Source organism: Trichoderma evansii, assembly GCF_050947405.1.
Source record: "Trichoderma evansii strain SZMC 28006 chromosome Unknown GGI43scaffold_4, whole genome shotgun sequence".
Lineage (NCBI taxonomy): Eukaryota > Fungi > Ascomycota > Sordariomycetes > Hypocreales > Hypocreaceae > Trichoderma > Trichoderma evansii.
This window is the reverse complement of record NW_028145202.1, coordinates 1,700,267-1,715,901: the sequence shown is the minus strand read 5'-3', so window position 1 is coordinate 1,715,901 and position 15,635 is coordinate 1,700,267. Positions and strand designations below refer to the sequence as shown.

Here is a 15,635-nt window from a genome sequence, read left to right as displayed (position 1 = left end):
CCTCGGCTTATGTCCGCCAAATATTCACCCAGGTACATGTAGTCTCCCGGTGTACTTCATTACCAGTAACTTCTCGCCAGCCCTATCCCTTTAATCCTCATCCATGATAGGGAGAGACATGGATGAGCTGTCAAGCTGACCGGCCCCCCGGGTCAAAATGTCGGCCGCAGCGGCGTTGCACCAACATCCATTGCCCTACTGGGAAGTAATTATGGGCAAGCCAGCTAAGCTATTCGACGTTGCTCCGCAGCGGACCTACAACAAGCGTTAGATCGAGTGGATGCCCGGCACTGACTAGATGCTGGTCTGTTCTGCCCGCATTTCTTGTTTGTCCTTTACTAGTAAATGCACTGAGGTTCGTATATGCCGGCATAGACTCCATCACGCGGTAAAAACTCCACGGCCTCGGCTGCGTAAGGATATATCCAGGATTTTTGCCAAGAATAATTCTCGAAGAATGGAATCAAAAGTGGAAGCAAGAAATAGAAATAAGAATAAAAAAAAAAAAAAAAAATACAGACGTTTCGTATTACGATCCTGTTAGGCCTCAATTACACACGACTTGTACATGCAATGCATGCTTCGACCCATCCTTTGGCGTCTTCTAGACAAACCGCCAACCGTCCCATTTCTCGTACAGACTGCATCACAAGGCGTGCACACTGCGTCATCAATACGAGCCGGATCGACGAAGCAGTGCGCTACTTGCGGCTGTGGCGATGCTCCAGGGTCCTTGTCCGGGGGAGCTGGTTGGGTGACTGCGAGGACCGTCGTGGAGAGGAAAAAATCCCCCGACGGTCCGGTAGGGTCGCTTGCAGAAGATGGCTGTTGCTAGCAAAAGAACTAGCTGTAATAATGGATTCTGAGGGCTGAAGAGGAGATATTATGGACTGAGAGTGAGAGGCTCGACTATAGTAACGAGGTACACTAGGACCAGAAGAGCAATGGATGGACGCCTCTGACAGCCATCTCTAATGCAAAGGCAAAAATACGAGCTTAATTGTCAGTATTAATTTTAGCCTACTGTTTTTTTATTCTTTCGGTGTAAAGCTATTACGAATTCTGAATCTCCGAAAGACTCCGTGCACGCCCAGCAACGTACAGTATGTTATGCAACCAGCCGGACATGACTTATAGCCCAGTAACACAGCATCAAATGGCCCGTACCGCACGTACCACGTACCAACTCGATGGATCTCCCGATGGCTTGTCGCTACCGCAACAAACAAGTTACGAGGTGCTCCTTGTCAGGCTGCTAGCTCAAGAGAAGCTACGTACGGGGCAGGGATGTGTTGCTATTTGTGGATTTGTGGACCAGAATCGGCATCAGATGATCGGACACGAGCAAAGAGCCGGATGATGCCTGAGCGCAGTTGACTAGTCACCGCGATTGCTACCCATTTTACCTGCCGATTAACTACATGGAGTACTAGTATCTGGGTTTTAGCATTATTACTAGGTATCTACCATGTCATATGTAAGTATATTTCCGAGGGAATGAAGAGGGGCTTGGCTAACTGGCATGCAGCAGACGGAAGGACTTGGCGATGGATGGATACGGATGCTACGATCCATCGGAACAGAAGGAACAGAAGGAAGAGGCGACTGAGTTTCGACGGGCAAGTCCCAAAACGGCCATGACGGGCAGGTTGCTCTGAGTATAAAGACTAGACTCGTCCTCGCCAAAGACCAATTGCTTTGAATCATCAACTTCAGTCTTCATCGCAACATCAGTCAGCTCAAACATCCTCACAACACATTCGCTTTACCACTCAGCTTTATATAATATCTATACTTCAACAACTCAGTCAAGATGCAATTGTCCAACCTCTTCAAGCTTGCTCTCTTCACCGCCGCTGTCTCTGCTGATACCGGTATGATGGATCATTATCTGTATTCGGTGCTCTCATTTTGCTAACATAGATCATCTACACAGTCTCGTACGATACTGGCTACGATGACGCATCTCGTTCCATGACTGTGGTCTCTTGCTCCGACGGCGCCAACGGCCTCATCACCAGATACCACTGGCAGACCCAGGGCCAGATCCCTCGCTTCCCATACATTGGTGGTGTCCAGGCCGTCGCTGGCTGGAATTCCCCCAACTGCGGCACCTGCTGGCAGCTCACCTACAGCGGCAAGACCATCTACGTCTTGGCTGTTGACCACGCCGCTGCTGGCTTCAACATTGGTCTCGACGCCATGAATGCTCTCACCAACGGCCAGGCTGTTGCCCTCGGACGTGTCTCTGCCACTGCCTCTCAGGTGGCTGTGAGCAACTGCGGTCTCTAGTAAATTCGTCCGCTCGGGAACAAAAATTTGGGTTTAAGCCTATTCGACTATCATTGAATTGCATTGCTGGATATGCGGGATTGCATTGGGATTGGTTTTCTTTTTTTTACATCATGGGTACACGGGAATGAAGATTTCATTGGTTGTGTAATGAGAATAAACGAGCTACATGGCAGACGCTACTACTAAATTATACAACACCCTCATCGGGCACCATTACTATTATTCTGATTATATCGTTTTGGAAGTGATTTCTTATGACAATAACCTAGAAATGATGGAGCACGGAAATGGCGGACCATCGTAAGCAGATCGACGTGGCCGTTAGATTCGATAAGATGGAGATGCATTAGCCGCAGCTTGAAGGGTAAGCTTTCGTCATTCATTTTTTAGACAACGGGGTAAATATATGCATAGTTCGCTCGTCTAACCAATCTTATAGCTGCATTGTAGCAGCAGTCTCCTCCGTTATTTCCGTATTATGAGCCCCATATTCACATCAACTTTGCGCCAATCGCTTACATGCACTTGTGCTTCATATCCATTTTCGCTACTCCCCTGTCCACTCGGCCTCAATAAACCACATCCTCGACTTCTCTGGCTGCCATATACCATTAAACTTGAACCGCTCATCAGCTCGTCTAAATAGGTCCTTCCAGTCATCCGGCTCCCTCTCCCTCGCATTCACGGTAACTTGCATAAACAGATCCAGCGTTCTCATCGTCCTATCTTCAATGTAACCCGCCGTGCCCGGCTCGGGAAGGGCTCCATCGTTGATAATAACCTTTGCGCCCCGTTTCAGCGAAGGGATGAGTGCTCGTAGAATTTGCAGACAGTACTTGTCAGAGAAGCCGTGGAAGATCATACGGAAGAAGTAAGCGGCGGCAACGACGGGCTGTGGGGTGAAGAAGTCGTGGGTGGTGAGCTGGACTCTGGATTGGAGATCTGTGGGCACTTTACCGATGGTTTCGGGGGTGCGCATGCCAGCAGTGTCTTGAACTACAAAGGAGAGGTTGGGGAAGGCTTCTGCGAGGGCAAAGGAGATGTAGCCTTGGTTGCCGCCCATCTAAGGTACGTTTGAGTCAGTGATTGATCTTGTATAGATGCCCGACTGTATACGTTTCGAGGGTAGTGTGTGGACTTACATCGACGACTGTGCCATCTTGAGGTAGCTTCTCCCAAGGATATCCCTTAACCACCGTCTCCATGGAATATCCCTCTCCACTACCATGAGCCTGCATAGCCAAATTATATCTCTTGGAAAACACATGATCCTGCTGAATGAAGTCGAACCAAGGAAGATCCTGCTTATACGCAAGGTTCACACCAGTCTCAGTCGACTCCTCACTCGCAGGCCACTTCTTCATCGCGGGAATGACATTAGCCACCGGCAGCCACAAATCGTTGCACATGAACCCAACCCAGTTCCGCAGGGGGGCATCTTCGCGAATAAGCCGTGATGTGCGGGAGTGCGCCACGAAGCCCTTTTCGGGTTCTGTGAAGATGCGGTTGGTGATGGCGTGGCGGATGAGGCGGCGGAGATCGAGGACTGAGAGGGTAAGCCCGTTGTTTAGCTCTTTGACTTTGGCTGTGAGATCTTCGTATGAGATTTTGCCGTTGAGGGGGACGGCATCGGCGATTTTGAACTCCCATATTGATTGGAGAGATAGAGTGTTTACACACTATGCCAGTTGGGATGAGATGTTAGTTCAACTGTCATATGTGAAAAAGATGTCAAGCTACTATTAGGTAGCTCACAATCAATATGTCTACTTACATCCCACGCCAAGTATCTCAAGCCTTCTTTGGGGCCCAAAGCAATATCATGGAGCTCTTTAGTCAGGCCTATAAGCTCCAATCGAGCCTTGTATGGCTCCTCGTCATCCTGAGAAATGGGAAACTCGGCAAGCCCATTTACATCAAACGACGCAGCATCAAGGCCCTTCGCAGTAAGGTGGTCGGTGATAATCTTAGTCTTGGCGGCAATCTCCTGGGAGAGTACCGTCATTCGCTGGACGGATTGGGAAGCCATTGTTGGTTGGAACTGTGCGTCGAAGCGAGGCTGGCTAATAGGATGAGAGCTGGACTTTCTCGATTGAGTCGAGGGATTAAATCCACCTCCATTGCATTGCATCTGTACGTCTCCACCCCTCCTTTTTATTCTGCAACAGGGTAGAAACACATGGGCTGAGGCCAAGGTGGATGGTGGATGGATGGATCGATCTAGCCTCTCCGTCGCTTATAGTAATCGAAATTCTCAGCTCCGCAGACGCGGGGAACTTCTGGCCGCACTAGAGAAAAGAGCGCCGGTCTATTATATTACTTCTAATACTGTATGTACGTAAGCGTATGCTGCTTGGGTTGTGTCTTTATTCTTGTCTTGAGTATCGTGAAAAAAATGCCATCATCCCTTTTATCTTGGTTTTTGCCCGATGACAACAGTAAATGGCATGTAACCATGTTGACTGTTGTCTGTTAGTTCCTTGCGGACATCCACTAGATAGACTTCCAGCTCCTCCAGTGTCCACTTGAGCCCCCGCGTAAAAGGCCTCACGGCGACTCCATACAGCGCATCATGAATCATGCTCTTGTTGTAGAGCCCAACCATTTTTAGCCGGTGGTCCTTCGGCCACGTGCCGATCGGGATCTTGAAAGGAATCTCAGTGACCTCGACAAAACCCGCCTCGGTGACGTTCTTCTTGTTGTGTCGCATAGCTAGCAGATCGACATTGAAATGGACGAGTGCGCTCTCCATGGTTTCGTAAAAATTCTGAATTTTGTTGCCCTCGCGCACTGTTCCGTCGTCGCACTTGACTTGGAATTTCAGTTCTTGCAGCTCAATCCATCCACCAGGCTTTAAGGCTCTATTGATAGAAAAGTTAATACTACGACAATTTTTTTGACAAATAGCTGTTAATGAGGCAAATATCAACAATGGACTTACCGATATGCTCGCGATAATAGTGTAGGCCAGTCTCGTATTGACGAGGTCATATGTCGTATGTGAATATAGTCTAGAGACTCAGGGGGTATCAACCAATCTGCCTCGGCATCATCAACTAAGAAGGAAACGTTTGGCGGCACCCATTGCGGCTGAATTGGGCTCAAATCAATGCCCTGAATCTCTGCTTCCGGATATTCGTCTCCCACTGTAATAGTCGCGTGGTTAGTTATGACTGGTCATATTATCCCCTCTCTCGCTAAGCTCTGAAGCGAGAAAAAGAACAATAGCGGCTTACGCAAAGAGTGCGCCACAGAATCGACGAGAGCTTCTTACTGTCAATAGCCCAGATGCCCGTCCCCGTCCCTATATCCAGAATCTTTTGCGGATTTTCCAGCGGCGCATAGTGAAGCTTCCCCTGGCAGAGATGCACTATCATGGCGTGCTTCATGTCCTCTCTCTCTTGCTCTGGCTCATCGTTGGGAAACTGGTATCGTCCCTCTTGGAACCGGTGATAGCGTCTGTTATTCTCGAATTCGTAGTCGCGCACAGTGCTGCAGATTGATGTTGAGGCTCGCGACGCTGAATCGGTCTCGTAGCCGGCATCGCTGGCTGTATCATCGTCGGCTTCGATCGTCTCATCGGGTATCAAATCTGCGATGAAGGGCGCCGAGCCCGGCGAAGCTGCTACTTCAGCAGGAGAGGACCCGGTGCGAGGAGAAGATCCGGTGCGAGGCTTCTTTGCCGGTGTTGCGGTGGGTGATGGTGATGCTTCGTCTTTCGCATGTTTCGCGACGGCAGCAGCAGCAGCTGTGTCCACTGTATCTCTTGTATCTGCTGATTTCTCCATTGTCGCATTCGCATTCAGCTGCGACCAGGCCTTTGTTGAAGATTCCTGGCAGTCGGGATCGGCGCACGCAAGGGACGCAGTGGAAACTGCTCACGATTTATTCTAGCTAGAATTGCGATGGGGATTCATCTTCCCAGAATATGAACTACTTTAGTCAGTCATCAGCGCTGGCGCGCGCGCTCGCCGCTCCCTCACGATTGTTTAGCAGGGCGCACGATTGGCGGGTCGATAATCAAAAGCCAATCACGCGGTCGCGGAGCGTCCGCCGGTCTCCGCATAGTTTATAATCTAGCAGGATTGGTTTCCATTTTAAAAGGTACAGACTACCTGGTCCTTTGCCCAAAACGGCACGGGCCGTGACCTGGCTGCTGGCTGTGCCTTGGGCACGGATATATATCAACTCGTCAAGCCAGAGACTGGCCTCTTATTTCGGCCTCAATGCTCTTCACGACGTGGTGGGGGATATCGATTGCCGCCTCCCAGCCAATTCACCAACCCACGTCCAATTCCATCAAGGCCAGCTACAGCTCCTCCTGCAACTCGAACTATACCGGCGAGTACACCTGAGCCATAGCCTCCAGCTGCAGCGCTCTGTACAGTAGCAAAAGCGCCCTTGGCAGCGACATTCCCAGCAGCTGATTGGGCTCCTGATGCAATCGACTCTGTAATGTGATGATTTATTGTTAGTATACGTAAAGTAAGAAGATAAAAAGAGCTGAAAAAAGCTATAGAGGGTGTTCTTACTGGCGGCAATGCCTGTTGGAGTAAAACCCAGCACTCTGGCCACGCCCATTACTGGGGCCGTGATGATTCCAGGGGCAACCATCATGAGTATTCCAGCGATTAGTCCAGGATTCTCCATCGCGAAGTTGGCTGTCTGCATCGGCATTAGTAGGTCATTTCACAGCCATAGAAGATCATCAAGCGAGCCTATCCCTTACCTCCTGAACTGCAACTTGAGCACCATTCTTGACAGCTTCAATATTCTTCTCGTCTTTTGTCCACTCCTCTACATGGCTTGCTGTATCTTTGACATTCGTAATAAACTCTTCAACATGTGGCCGAGCGTTCTCGGCCGCCTCTCCTATAACTCGCCCCGCGTTGTCCAAAGCTTTCTGCACTTCTTCGCCCACTCGGTTCATATTTTCCGGAGTCACATGCTGATTGTTACTTTTGTTAGTTGGATATTACACAGACCTGAAAGATAATAGTACGTGCCTGGTGTATTTGCTGCGCAGCATTATCAACATGCTTCCGAATCTCTTCGCCCACTCGGTTGATATTTTCCGGAGTGACATGCTGATTGTTACTTTTGTTAGTTGGATATTACACAGACCTGAAAGAAAATAGTACGTGCCTGGTGTATTTGCTGCGCAGCATTATCAACGTGCTTCCGAATCTCTTCGGCCGCTCGGTTGATATTTTCTGGGGTGATGTGTTTGGCAGCCTCTTGCTGGACAATCGCCAGGCCCTGGCCAAGCTGATCGAAAAAGGACATTTTAGTTTCCTTTTTTCTTTGTGCTGGAAGTAGAAGATGGAAACTCGTTCCCTGATGAAAGCGTCTTCCGTATGGGACCAAAAGAGGGAAAGAAGAATAAGGCGTTGGGCTTTCGGAGCTTGCAGACCACCTTCTTTTGGGTACCACCATCAAAAGCTAACACGCGTGCAGCTAGAGATATAGATAAACAGCATCCCGTAAGGGAGATATTTTCCCCGCTGCCTTCTCCCTGTTTGGCTACGTGGCATACGTTGGCTGCATCTGCCTGAGTACTTTTACAGACTGGTGTGCATAAACAATGCGGGAGGCCTACCGTGTGGCTCATAAGGGAGCCTCCTACTACCTAGGTGAATAGCATTATGCATACCTATATATATATGTAGGGCGCTAGATGTAACACTTGTCTAGGAAATAGAGAAGTTGAAAGAAAACAAGAATTGAGAGAGCAGTGCTATTTGTCACTTTAACACATATGTATTTGTTTCAACGTAAAGTTTACCAGAACTCTTTTACTTAAGGTGTAATATACTGTTTCATTCCTATCGATCTTGATACAAATCTTGATGCCGTTTCCATCCAAAATACAGTTATATGTGTTTATGCCAACATTGAGAATAAGTAGTTGCGAACGCTGCCTCATTAAATGCCTAAAACCTGTTCTCAAATACTTCCTACTCCTTCGGTGCCTCTGCTTTTGGTTTGCCTCTCAACCAAGTCCAAGCGGTTCCAATACCTCCAGCACCGGCAACAGCGCCTCCAACCGCCTGAGCCGTGCTCGTCACAGCTGCCACGCCATATCCCCCTGCTGCAGCGCTTTGTATCGTTGCGAAAATACTTCCCGCGGCAACATTGCCAATGCTTGCTTGCAGTGTCGATGCAATCGAGGCTGCGTTTCAGATAAATAGTGAGAAAATGCGCTTCATCAAGTAGAGAGAATTGATACCCTTACCTCCAGCTATTCCTGTTGGCGTAAATCCTACCATTCCAGCTATTCCTATGATAGGAGCAGTAAGAAGGGCGGGAGCAGCAACGACAGCAACCCCAGCTCCAGTGACTACAGTAGCCGCAGCAAGCATGGGATTTTCTCGGGCAGCTTTACTAAACTATTTGATAAAGTGTTAAAGGGCGTGTTGGTCTAGAATCTCGAGGGTAGCGTAAGTTGTACTCACTCGTTGAGCCGCCGACTGAGCTCCAGCAGTAGAGCTTTGTGCGGAAGGTTCTTGTATCCCATTCATATTTTCAGTACTTGAGGTAGCAGTTTCAGAGTTTGTAATCGGCTTCTCAGATGTTTCTGAATGGTTTTGTATCGCAATAGGATGGCTTGAGCATTCGCCGATGATGTCGTCGCTAGCAGTGACATTGTCGCTCTCTAAATAATCTGTTGGTTTAATAGATGCAGCTTCGGGGATTATTACTGAAGTTTCGGCACGAGGGTGAATGGCGCGAGCTTCTTCACCGGGCCTGTGAATAGCATTGGGCAAACTGGCCGCATTGACATGCTTGGATACTTCCCGTTGGCCGTTTACCAGACCGCCTCGGATGCGAGAAATAGAAGACATATCTTTGGCTATCTCTTTCCGAGTGATATTTAAAAAAACTGATGCTAGAAGCAAACAAGCCTTGTACGGGCCGTTTCTAGTTTAAATTTAAAGTGAAGATGCCGAAATGGAGAAGCCCGGAAAGCTGCCTAAGCATGCACATGTAACTACAACTGCATGTAGGTACGGAAACTGCTTAGGCGAAGATCATCCCAGAGACCAATTACAGTCAACTAACAGGTACAGTATGCAAGAAGAGAAATCATTTTTTTAACACGTCGGTCTCACATTTAATCCTGCAGGTCTTGGTTTCGGGCCGTGTAATTGGCTGCAACTGTCGTTGGCGCTTATCTGTGCCATGCGGGAGGCCTACCATTGAGAAACACACCGGTATGCATAAGTATGTATGTACATGAATAACCAATCAGACAAGTAGCCAATGGCAGTATTATGAAAAGAGGAACTGAAATTCTTCTGTAATCTAACTCACAAATCACCGCTAGAATGGTTTCTTTTCTTAGGATAAATGCAGAGCACAAGCACCTCATATAACCTCCTCGCTACCTTCGCCATCTCTTATGGGCGGATTTCGATCAGTCCAGGGCTCAAAAAATTGAGCGCCCTTGAGAAGTCCTCCAATTGTCTCCCAGATGATCAAAAATGCAAACAGCGACATGACAATTGCCATGAAGCTTGTCGTGGACAAGCTGTCATTCGTTGCGGGTAATGCAAGCAGAATTATGGCGACGACTAGACGCATGCCGATCCGAGGAGTCTTTGACATAATCAGGCAATCTTCATCGTGCGTGCGATACAACAGGCCGTAGATCCAGAGACAGAACATGCCAACGCCCAGACCTCCTCCTAATAGCCATCGTTGCCCATCTTCAAACTCGTCTAGTCGTGTGCTGACGGCTGCAATGTGGCCGCCAATGAGAAACGATGCAGATAGCGGCAAATGAAGGAGAAAGAAGCCAAAGGCCGTCCAAGCAGATCTCCGAATCGGATGCGTTGCTTCCAAGCTTCCATCACCGCTGACGTATATCCAATTGAGACAGAACGCAATTATAAGCGTAAAAGCAGCTTTGGCATAGCCCTGTGTCAACCCAACTCCGGCTGGGTCTCCAACAATCACGCTGTATACGAACTCGCCGAGAATAATGATGAAGAATGCAGCCATGCGGTCAATTTCGTGAGCAATATCAACCGCAGTGCTGTATGTAAGCTTTAATTTGCGCTTGATCCATGGACTTAGAGTGATTGACCAAGTAAATTCCTGATAAAAGATCATAACAGCGACGACGGCGATTTTGGCCTCAATGCTGACGTCTTCAAAGAAGAGCGGAATGGTAATGAACAAGCCAATAAACATGAAAAAGGCCATGATACGAGCCTGTATGCGATGCTGGTAGCTGGCAAAAGAACAGACAAGAAACGCGCACATGGTGGTGAATCGGGCGACAACGTACGCGCCAGCAGTCGTTTGCATCGCCGTCAGGTCTTCGTCAACGAGACGAGCATTGTTCGCGTAGAGAACCAAGAGCGCCATGACCCATAAGATAATAAGGCGCTGGAGGAGATCGTCTGTATAGTATGAGTTCATGATCTCGCGAAGATCGACCCAAATATGCCATGCGGGCGCAAAAATGAGAATGTATTTAGCGAGATGCTGGCCATCTGGATTCTCTGCGAGGTCATCGCTGAAATTCGCTACAATGGCAACATCTGCGTGGCAGTAGATAATATCCTTGTTAGAAAACCTCCTTTCCTCAGTCCAATAACTGTCACAACTTACACAATAAGTCGAGGAAGAGCTCGAAACGCCCAGCTTGTCGCTCCTCATCGCTTTCCTTCACAAGTCGCCCATTATGAAACCACTGCAGCGCTTTGGGTCGCTTAATCATATACCGCTCCCCAGTGGTGCTCTCTTGGAGCTCGTTGCAATTCATAGTGACAAAGTAACTTGTCTACTACTCTCCAAAGTGACTGTTTGACAACATTGAGAACTAATTGCTGCGAGAAGGATGGAAAATGCTGGGTATCTCGTCTCTCGCTTGGTAGCTCGCGTACTAAAGTTGAGCTAGTCGGAGCTAATGTGATAATTAATTACACCAAGAGAAAATTAAGAGCCGCTAAAGGAGCGTATAGGACTACCGAGATAACAACTTGATGCTAATTCTCCGACGGAACCATTGAAACTCAAATTATTACCGTTGAAATAAAATATTAAGCTATTCGCTAAGCGTAATCATGGGCTAAAATGTTATCATTGCACGCTTCATATCCATAACTATTTCTTCCAACCAGGCTAAACTCGCTAAAAATCTCATAAACTCATTCATGTATCCATGCGTACCCTATCCTCTTAGACCATGGATATATCTTATCCTCAGATTTGCTTGCTTCCCGTAGCTTGCAGCAGCCAAACTTGACAAACGCTACGCTATATAACGAATATTTCACCATTCATGAGACGAGGATTTCTACCAACACCTATTCTTTCACCAGAAACCTTCCCCAGCGCTAAAACTTCTTTTAAAAATCGGTGTGCGCGTTCTAAATTCTTACTGTAGCGGCTCATCATTTGAAATCGACTGAGGATCCAACTCTGATGAATCTGATTATTCGTCTCAAGAGCAACAACAAAGAGCGGCCAAGCAACTCGAATGAGAGCTTCAATACCTTGATGCTTATTAGCTTGGATGGCCAAATCAATAATGGCGGCAATATGTTCTTTTGGCACTATTTCTATGCTGGTAGTTATGCCTTTCCCCCGAATCAGACGCATGAGTTCAAGCTTGGATGCATGATATAGGGGAACGAAGGCGCGAATGTTGGCGACTAGGCGATGCGAGCTGTCTGTAGATAGAGAAATATTTGATGCTACATCAAGTAGCTCTCCATAAAGTTTGTCAATCTGATCAAAGGCAGCCTCAATTACTGGTACGTGCTGCCTAAGCTCATTCACGTCAAGCTTCGCAAGGCCAGCTACCAGGGCACGAAGCTGCATGATAGCGCAGAGAAAGGCAAATATATCTCGATTCTCCACATCATCCAGCAGCTCGACTTGCGGATATGAACTACCCCACATTGCGCGGTATAGAGAATTCGAGTATCTATGTAGAGCATCGAATCCGGGAATAAATGAGGCGTCATCGGGTCCCAAAATGGCCTTTATCTCACTGTTGAACTGTCCACCAACCCCAAAAGTAGCGGCTGTCGAATCGCAGATAGAAATCCAAACGAGCAGCCGGATCACAAAAAGGGATAAACCAGGCTCATCTTGTTGGTATTGCAGCCGCTTTTTTGCAGTCAATACCGCAATTCCTTGCCACCCAGGCTTGGACATTTCATCTGGTAGGTGCTGGCATCGATGTTTCACAATTAAAGCAGCTCCAGCAAGGTGATTTGACAGTCCCGAGCAAGACCCGTCACCATACTTTTGCTCATAAACAAGCATCAAGTATAAAACTGCGAAGATAGGGTCCAACTCTAAATGCCGACCGTCGTCTGCAGCCCCTATAATATCGGCTAAAAGACCCAAAGCAGCCGAATAATGTTGAACGGGAGTCCACTTGCTATTACGACCTTGCTCAGTCGTAGGAGTGTGGCTAACAATACCATCCGAGTTACTGTTTCGCCGAAATTCAATCTCGTTGCCTCCGAGAGCCAATAAGGCATGCATAACCATCGGCTCATCTTCAGCAAGAGTAAATATTATGGAGAAGACTCCGTAATCAGGATTCTTGGTGTGCTGAATCCTAGCAAACGTTGTACGGAAATAGCGTATGGCTTCATGATCAGCCGAAGTGAGATTTAGCGAGCACGCGCTACTAGGAAACTCTGGAAGCTTTGTTGGAAGAGCAAGTGCTCTAGTTAATGCTGCGCGTTGTGCCCAAGTTGGCAATGTCTTGGAGCTCTCGAGTGCTAGCATATATCCTCGAGACATAGCCAACACGTCGTTATGCTTCATCTTGGGCTCATAGTCACAGAGCCGTCTTAGACGAACGCATCGCTCACATCGCGGTCGCAATTCATCACATTTGACCTTCTTGATGCGACAAGTGTAGCATCCGTTTTTTGAGCGGCGGACCTTTGGACGAAGGTCAGCGGGGGAGATGGCACGATCCATGTCGAACAACACAGGTTCCAGTTTTGTCAGATGGATAACCTGACTGATACTTGACTCAGGTAACAAATGTCTATTCCTTCATAAAAAGAGAAGAGGTTGACTGTGCAAGGTATTCTCAATCTCTTTTGTGGGCCTACGAGATCGCCCCGTCTTAAGTCAAAAAGGCGCCTCAGAAAATGGAGGTCTGGGAGATGTTGTCCTCGTGCGCCGTCGCTACGGCTGAGTTGCCGACCGTCGGTAAGCCTCAGCCGCTCCTAGTACGCCTTGCGTCTCTATCGCTGCTAGAAGGTAGGCCTAAACAGTTGGGATTTGGGGCTGCTACCCCGCATGACGCCAGACTAGGAGCAGCCGATTCACCAGCCGATGGTCGCCAAGAAATCTGATGGGTATTGAATTGTTAGAGGCCCAATCAAGCTGGCGAGATTGCACTAGCCAATGGGACGCTCCCACTTTTACGTATCAGATACGATGACAACGTCTATGTCATGGAGACTTTGGCGAGATATATATTTGTTGAAAAGCGCTTCTATCAGCTACATTAATTCTTACCCCAACGCTTTTATCATATAACACAACGCATCAAACATGGGTAGCAAAGTCGATATCGAGCAAGCACGACAGCTTGTCAATTCTCACCTTGACGAGGTGAGCTCGCAGCTTCGCGAGGTCAATAGAGCAATCCACGACAACCCTGAACTTGCTTATCAAGAGTTTCAAGCACATGACACAATTACCTCCTTCTTGGAGAAGCAAGGCTTTGACGTAAAGCGGAAGACTTGGGGCCTTGATACCAGCTTTGAGGCTACCATTGGCTCTGGTGGACGCCAAGTTGTTGTGTGCTGCGAGTACGATGCGTTGCCAGATATTGGGCATGGCTGTGGCCACAATCTCATTGCCACATCATCTATAGCTGCGTTCCTTGGAGCCGCTCATGCTCTATCCAAACTGGGTGTCCCAGGCAGGCTGAGAATTCTGGGAACACCGGCTGAAGAGGGTGGTGGCGGCAAGGCGAAGCTGATTACCGCTGGTGCCTTCAATCCTCCAGAAGATATTGCTGCATCCATCATGGCTCACCCCTTGTCTATCCACCGCATGATTGGTTCGGGAGGCAGCCAAGTCTCCGGCGTCGCGGGCTTTGATCTCATCGCCAGCTTCAAGTTCCGTGTCGAGTTCCGCGGTGTTACAGCCCATGCAGCCGGTGAACCTTGGAATGGCGTAAACGCTCTTGACGCTGCCGTTGCTTCGTATAACAATGTGTCACTTCTGCGCCAGCAAATCCGCCCTGACGAGAGGATCCATGGCGTAATTGAAGTTGGCGGTACTGTGCCAAATGTCATCACCGATTACACGCGCATGAACTGGTATGTCCGGGCTCCTACGACTAAGCGTGGAGAGCTTCTGGTGGAGCGAGTAAAGGCTTGTATGGAGGCAGCTGCTGTAGCAACTGCTTGTAAGGTCAACTATATTCCGTAAGCACCATCATACCCCTCGTCATTTCCCGCCGTTTGGCATGTTTGCTGATGAATACCTTACTTACTGGGAAACAGGACCGATACATATGAGAGTGTCATGTCTAATCCCGTACTCTGCCAGACGTATATTGAAGACATGGCTATACTTGGGGAAAAGGTTGATATGAAGCTACTTGAGAGTTTCAACGCCTCAACCGACATGGGCAACGTCACTCAAGTGGTGCCTGGCATCCACGGTGGATTCGGCATCCAGACAGCGCCGAGTGTCTCTCTGCATAGCCGCGAATTCGCCGCCGCTGCAGGAACGGATGAATCTCACGAGGTAGCAATGAAGAGCGGCAAGGGCTTGGCGATGCTGGCTATAAGGGTTTTGACTGACGATGCAATTGCTGAAAGTGCAAGGGTCGCATTTAACAAGCGATACGATTAGAAGAATGAAAAGTTCTCACTTATAAATGTAACATGCATAGAACGTATACACATTGCGTCTAAGGATTCAGCCAAATTTGAAGTATTCATCTCAGAGAGTCTCGCTTTCCCCCTGAAATTCAGCAGATACCTATTATCATGCATATACAACATGGTCAAGGGAGCAAGGTTGCAATAGGGGGCGTTGAGTAGTATTTACACACGATTACTGAAGAATGGAGCCTCAAATCGGGCAAATGAACGAATTTGGGTAAATTAGGGCACTGCTCGCGTGTCAAAAATTCTGCTACTTGCGAAAAAATGTACTTTGTATGTCATACTCAATTGGGCAGCTACTCGGGTTATGTTTGCACTGCCTCACCCAACTGGTATACTAGCTTGCTGGAAGTGATGCCGCTTTATCCAGGATGCCGATAGTTCCATTGAAAGCTTCATGTCCCACGCCTTGTAACCACTCACTGCTTTTTCTATTCAACAAAAATT

At 48.2% G+C, this 15,635-nt stretch overlaps 7 protein-coding genes across 7 annotated transcripts; 2 read left to right on the top strand and 5 right to left on the bottom strand.

Annotated features, from left to right (window-relative positions):
* Positions 1–1,612: 1,612 nt before the first annotated feature.
* On the top strand, positions 1,613–2,394 carry GGI43DRAFT_297597 (Cerato-platanin). Its single transcript, XM_083201477.1, has 2 exons — positions 1,613–1,874; positions 1,937–2,394. The coding sequence occupies exons 1-2, from the start codon at positions 1,814–1,816 to the stop codon at positions 2,290–2,292; spliced, it is 417 nt and encodes a 138-aa protein (XP_083063537.1). The 5' UTR covers positions 1,613–1,813; the 3' UTR covers positions 2,293–2,394.
* Positions 2,395–2,842: 448 nt separating this feature from the next.
* Positions 2,843–4,324, bottom strand: GGI43DRAFT_421279 (S-adenosyl-L-methionine-dependent methyltransferase; the record flags this gene model as incomplete). Its single annotated transcript, XM_083207930.1, has 3 exons — positions 2,843–3,358; positions 3,438–3,974; positions 4,070–4,324. 3 exons carry the CDS (start codon positions 4,322–4,324, stop codon positions 2,843–2,845), a joined length of 1,308 nt encoding a protein of 435 aa, XP_083063536.1.
* A 241-nt stretch (positions 4,325–4,565) lies between these two features.
* Positions 4,566–6,338, bottom strand: GGI43DRAFT_297632 (class I SAM-dependent methyltransferase). The gene is made up of 3 exons (XM_083201478.1): positions 5,570–6,338; positions 5,237–5,441; positions 4,566–5,156 (listed from the first exon to the last, which is right to left on the bottom strand). Exons 1-3 carry the CDS (start codon positions 6,081–6,083, stop codon positions 4,706–4,708), a joined length of 1,170 nt encoding a protein of 389 aa, XP_083063535.1. The 5' UTR covers positions 6,084–6,338; the 3' UTR covers positions 4,566–4,705.
* On the bottom strand, positions 6,301–7,979 carry GGI43DRAFT_297590 (uncharacterized protein). Its single transcript, XM_083201476.1, has 5 exons — positions 7,441–7,979; positions 7,302–7,382; positions 7,025–7,243; positions 6,828–6,960; positions 6,301–6,745 (listed from the first exon to the last, which is right to left on the bottom strand). Exons 1-5 carry the CDS (start codon positions 7,729–7,731, stop codon positions 6,519–6,521), a joined length of 951 nt encoding a protein of 316 aa, XP_083063534.1. The 5' UTR covers positions 7,732–7,979; the 3' UTR covers positions 6,301–6,518.
* A 109-nt stretch (positions 7,980–8,088) lies between these two features.
* GGI43DRAFT_398632 (interferon alpha-inducible IFI6/IFI27 family protein) lies at positions 8,089–9,353 on the bottom strand. Its single transcript, XM_083205236.1, has 3 exons — positions 8,751–9,353; positions 8,531–8,684; positions 8,089–8,467 (listed from the first exon to the last, which is right to left on the bottom strand). Exons 1-3 carry the CDS (start codon positions 9,138–9,140, stop codon positions 8,253–8,255), a joined length of 759 nt encoding a protein of 252 aa, XP_083063533.1. The 5' UTR covers positions 9,141–9,353; the 3' UTR covers positions 8,089–8,252.
* A 310-nt stretch (positions 9,354–9,663) lies between these two features.
* On the bottom strand, positions 9,664–13,251 carry GGI43DRAFT_421277 (bacterial low temperature requirement A domain-containing protein; the record flags this gene model as incomplete). Its single annotated transcript, XM_083207929.1, has 3 exons — positions 9,664–10,844; positions 10,915–11,046; positions 11,688–13,251. 3 exons carry the CDS (start codon positions 13,249–13,251, stop codon positions 9,664–9,666), a joined length of 2,877 nt encoding a protein of 958 aa, XP_083063532.1.
* A 497-nt stretch (positions 13,252–13,748) lies between these two features.
* On the top strand, positions 13,749–15,448 carry GGI43DRAFT_398628 (M20 family metallopeptidase). Its single transcript, XM_083205235.1, has 2 exons — positions 13,749–14,720; positions 14,799–15,448. The coding sequence occupies exons 1-2, from the start codon at positions 13,837–13,839 to the stop codon at positions 15,151–15,153; spliced, it is 1,239 nt and encodes a 412-aa protein (XP_083063531.1). The 5' UTR covers positions 13,749–13,836; the 3' UTR covers positions 15,154–15,448.
* Positions 15,449–15,635: the final 187 nt, after the last annotated feature.

Excerpts from the sequence above, each read along its gene's own strand:
- GGI43DRAFT_297597 (XM_083201477.1), top strand. The coding sequence starts at position 1,814 with ATGCAATTGTCCAACCTCTTCAAGCTTGCTCTCTTCACCGCCGCTGTC. Across the intron at positions 1,875-1,936 it reads CGCTGTCTCTGCTGATACCG|TCTCGTACGATACTGGCTAC; the intron begins GTATGATGGATC and ends TCATCTACACAG.
- GGI43DRAFT_297632 (XM_083201478.1), bottom strand. The coding sequence starts at position 6,083 with ATGGAGAAATCAGCAGATACAAGAGATACAGTGGACACAGCTGCTGCT. Across the intron at positions 5,442-5,569 it reads GGGCATCTGGGCTATTGACA|TGGGAGACGAATATCCGGAA; the intron begins GTAAGAAGCTCT and ends CGACTATTACAG. Across the intron at positions 5,157-5,236 it reads CTATTATCGCGAGCATATCG|AGCCTTAAAGCCTGGTGGAT; the intron begins GTAAGTCCATTG and ends TTCTATCAATAG.
- GGI43DRAFT_297590 (XM_083201476.1), bottom strand. The coding sequence starts at position 7,731 with ATGGTGGTACCCAAAAGAAGGTGGTCTGCAAGCTCCGAAAGCCCAACG. Across the intron at positions 7,383-7,440 it reads CTGCGCAGCAAATACACCAG|CATGTCACTCCGGAAAATAT; the intron begins GCACGTACTATT and ends AGTAACAATCAG. Across the intron at positions 6,961-7,024 it reads CTCAAGTTGCAGTTCAGGAG|ACAGCCAACTTCGCGATGGA; the intron begins GTAAGGGATAGG and ends ATGCCGATGCAG.
- GGI43DRAFT_398632 (XM_083205236.1), bottom strand. The coding sequence starts at position 9,140 with ATGTCTTCTATTTCTCGCATCCGAGGCGGTCTGGTAAACGGCCAACGG. Across the intron at positions 8,685-8,750 it reads CTCAGTCGGCGGCTCAACGA|TTTAGTAAAGCTGCCCGAGA; the intron begins GTGAGTACAACT and ends TTTATCAAATAG. Across the intron at positions 8,468-8,530 it reads GCCAACAGGAATAGCTGGAG|CCTCGATTGCATCGACACTG; the intron begins GTAAGGGTATCA and ends TCTGAAACGCAG.
- GGI43DRAFT_398628 (XM_083205235.1), top strand. The coding sequence starts at position 13,837 with ATGGGTAGCAAAGTCGATATCGAGCAAGCACGACAGCTTGTCAATTCT. Across the intron at positions 14,721-14,798 it reads TGTAAGGTCAACTATATTCC|GACCGATACATATGAGAGTG; the intron begins GTAAGCACCATC and ends ACTGGGAAACAG.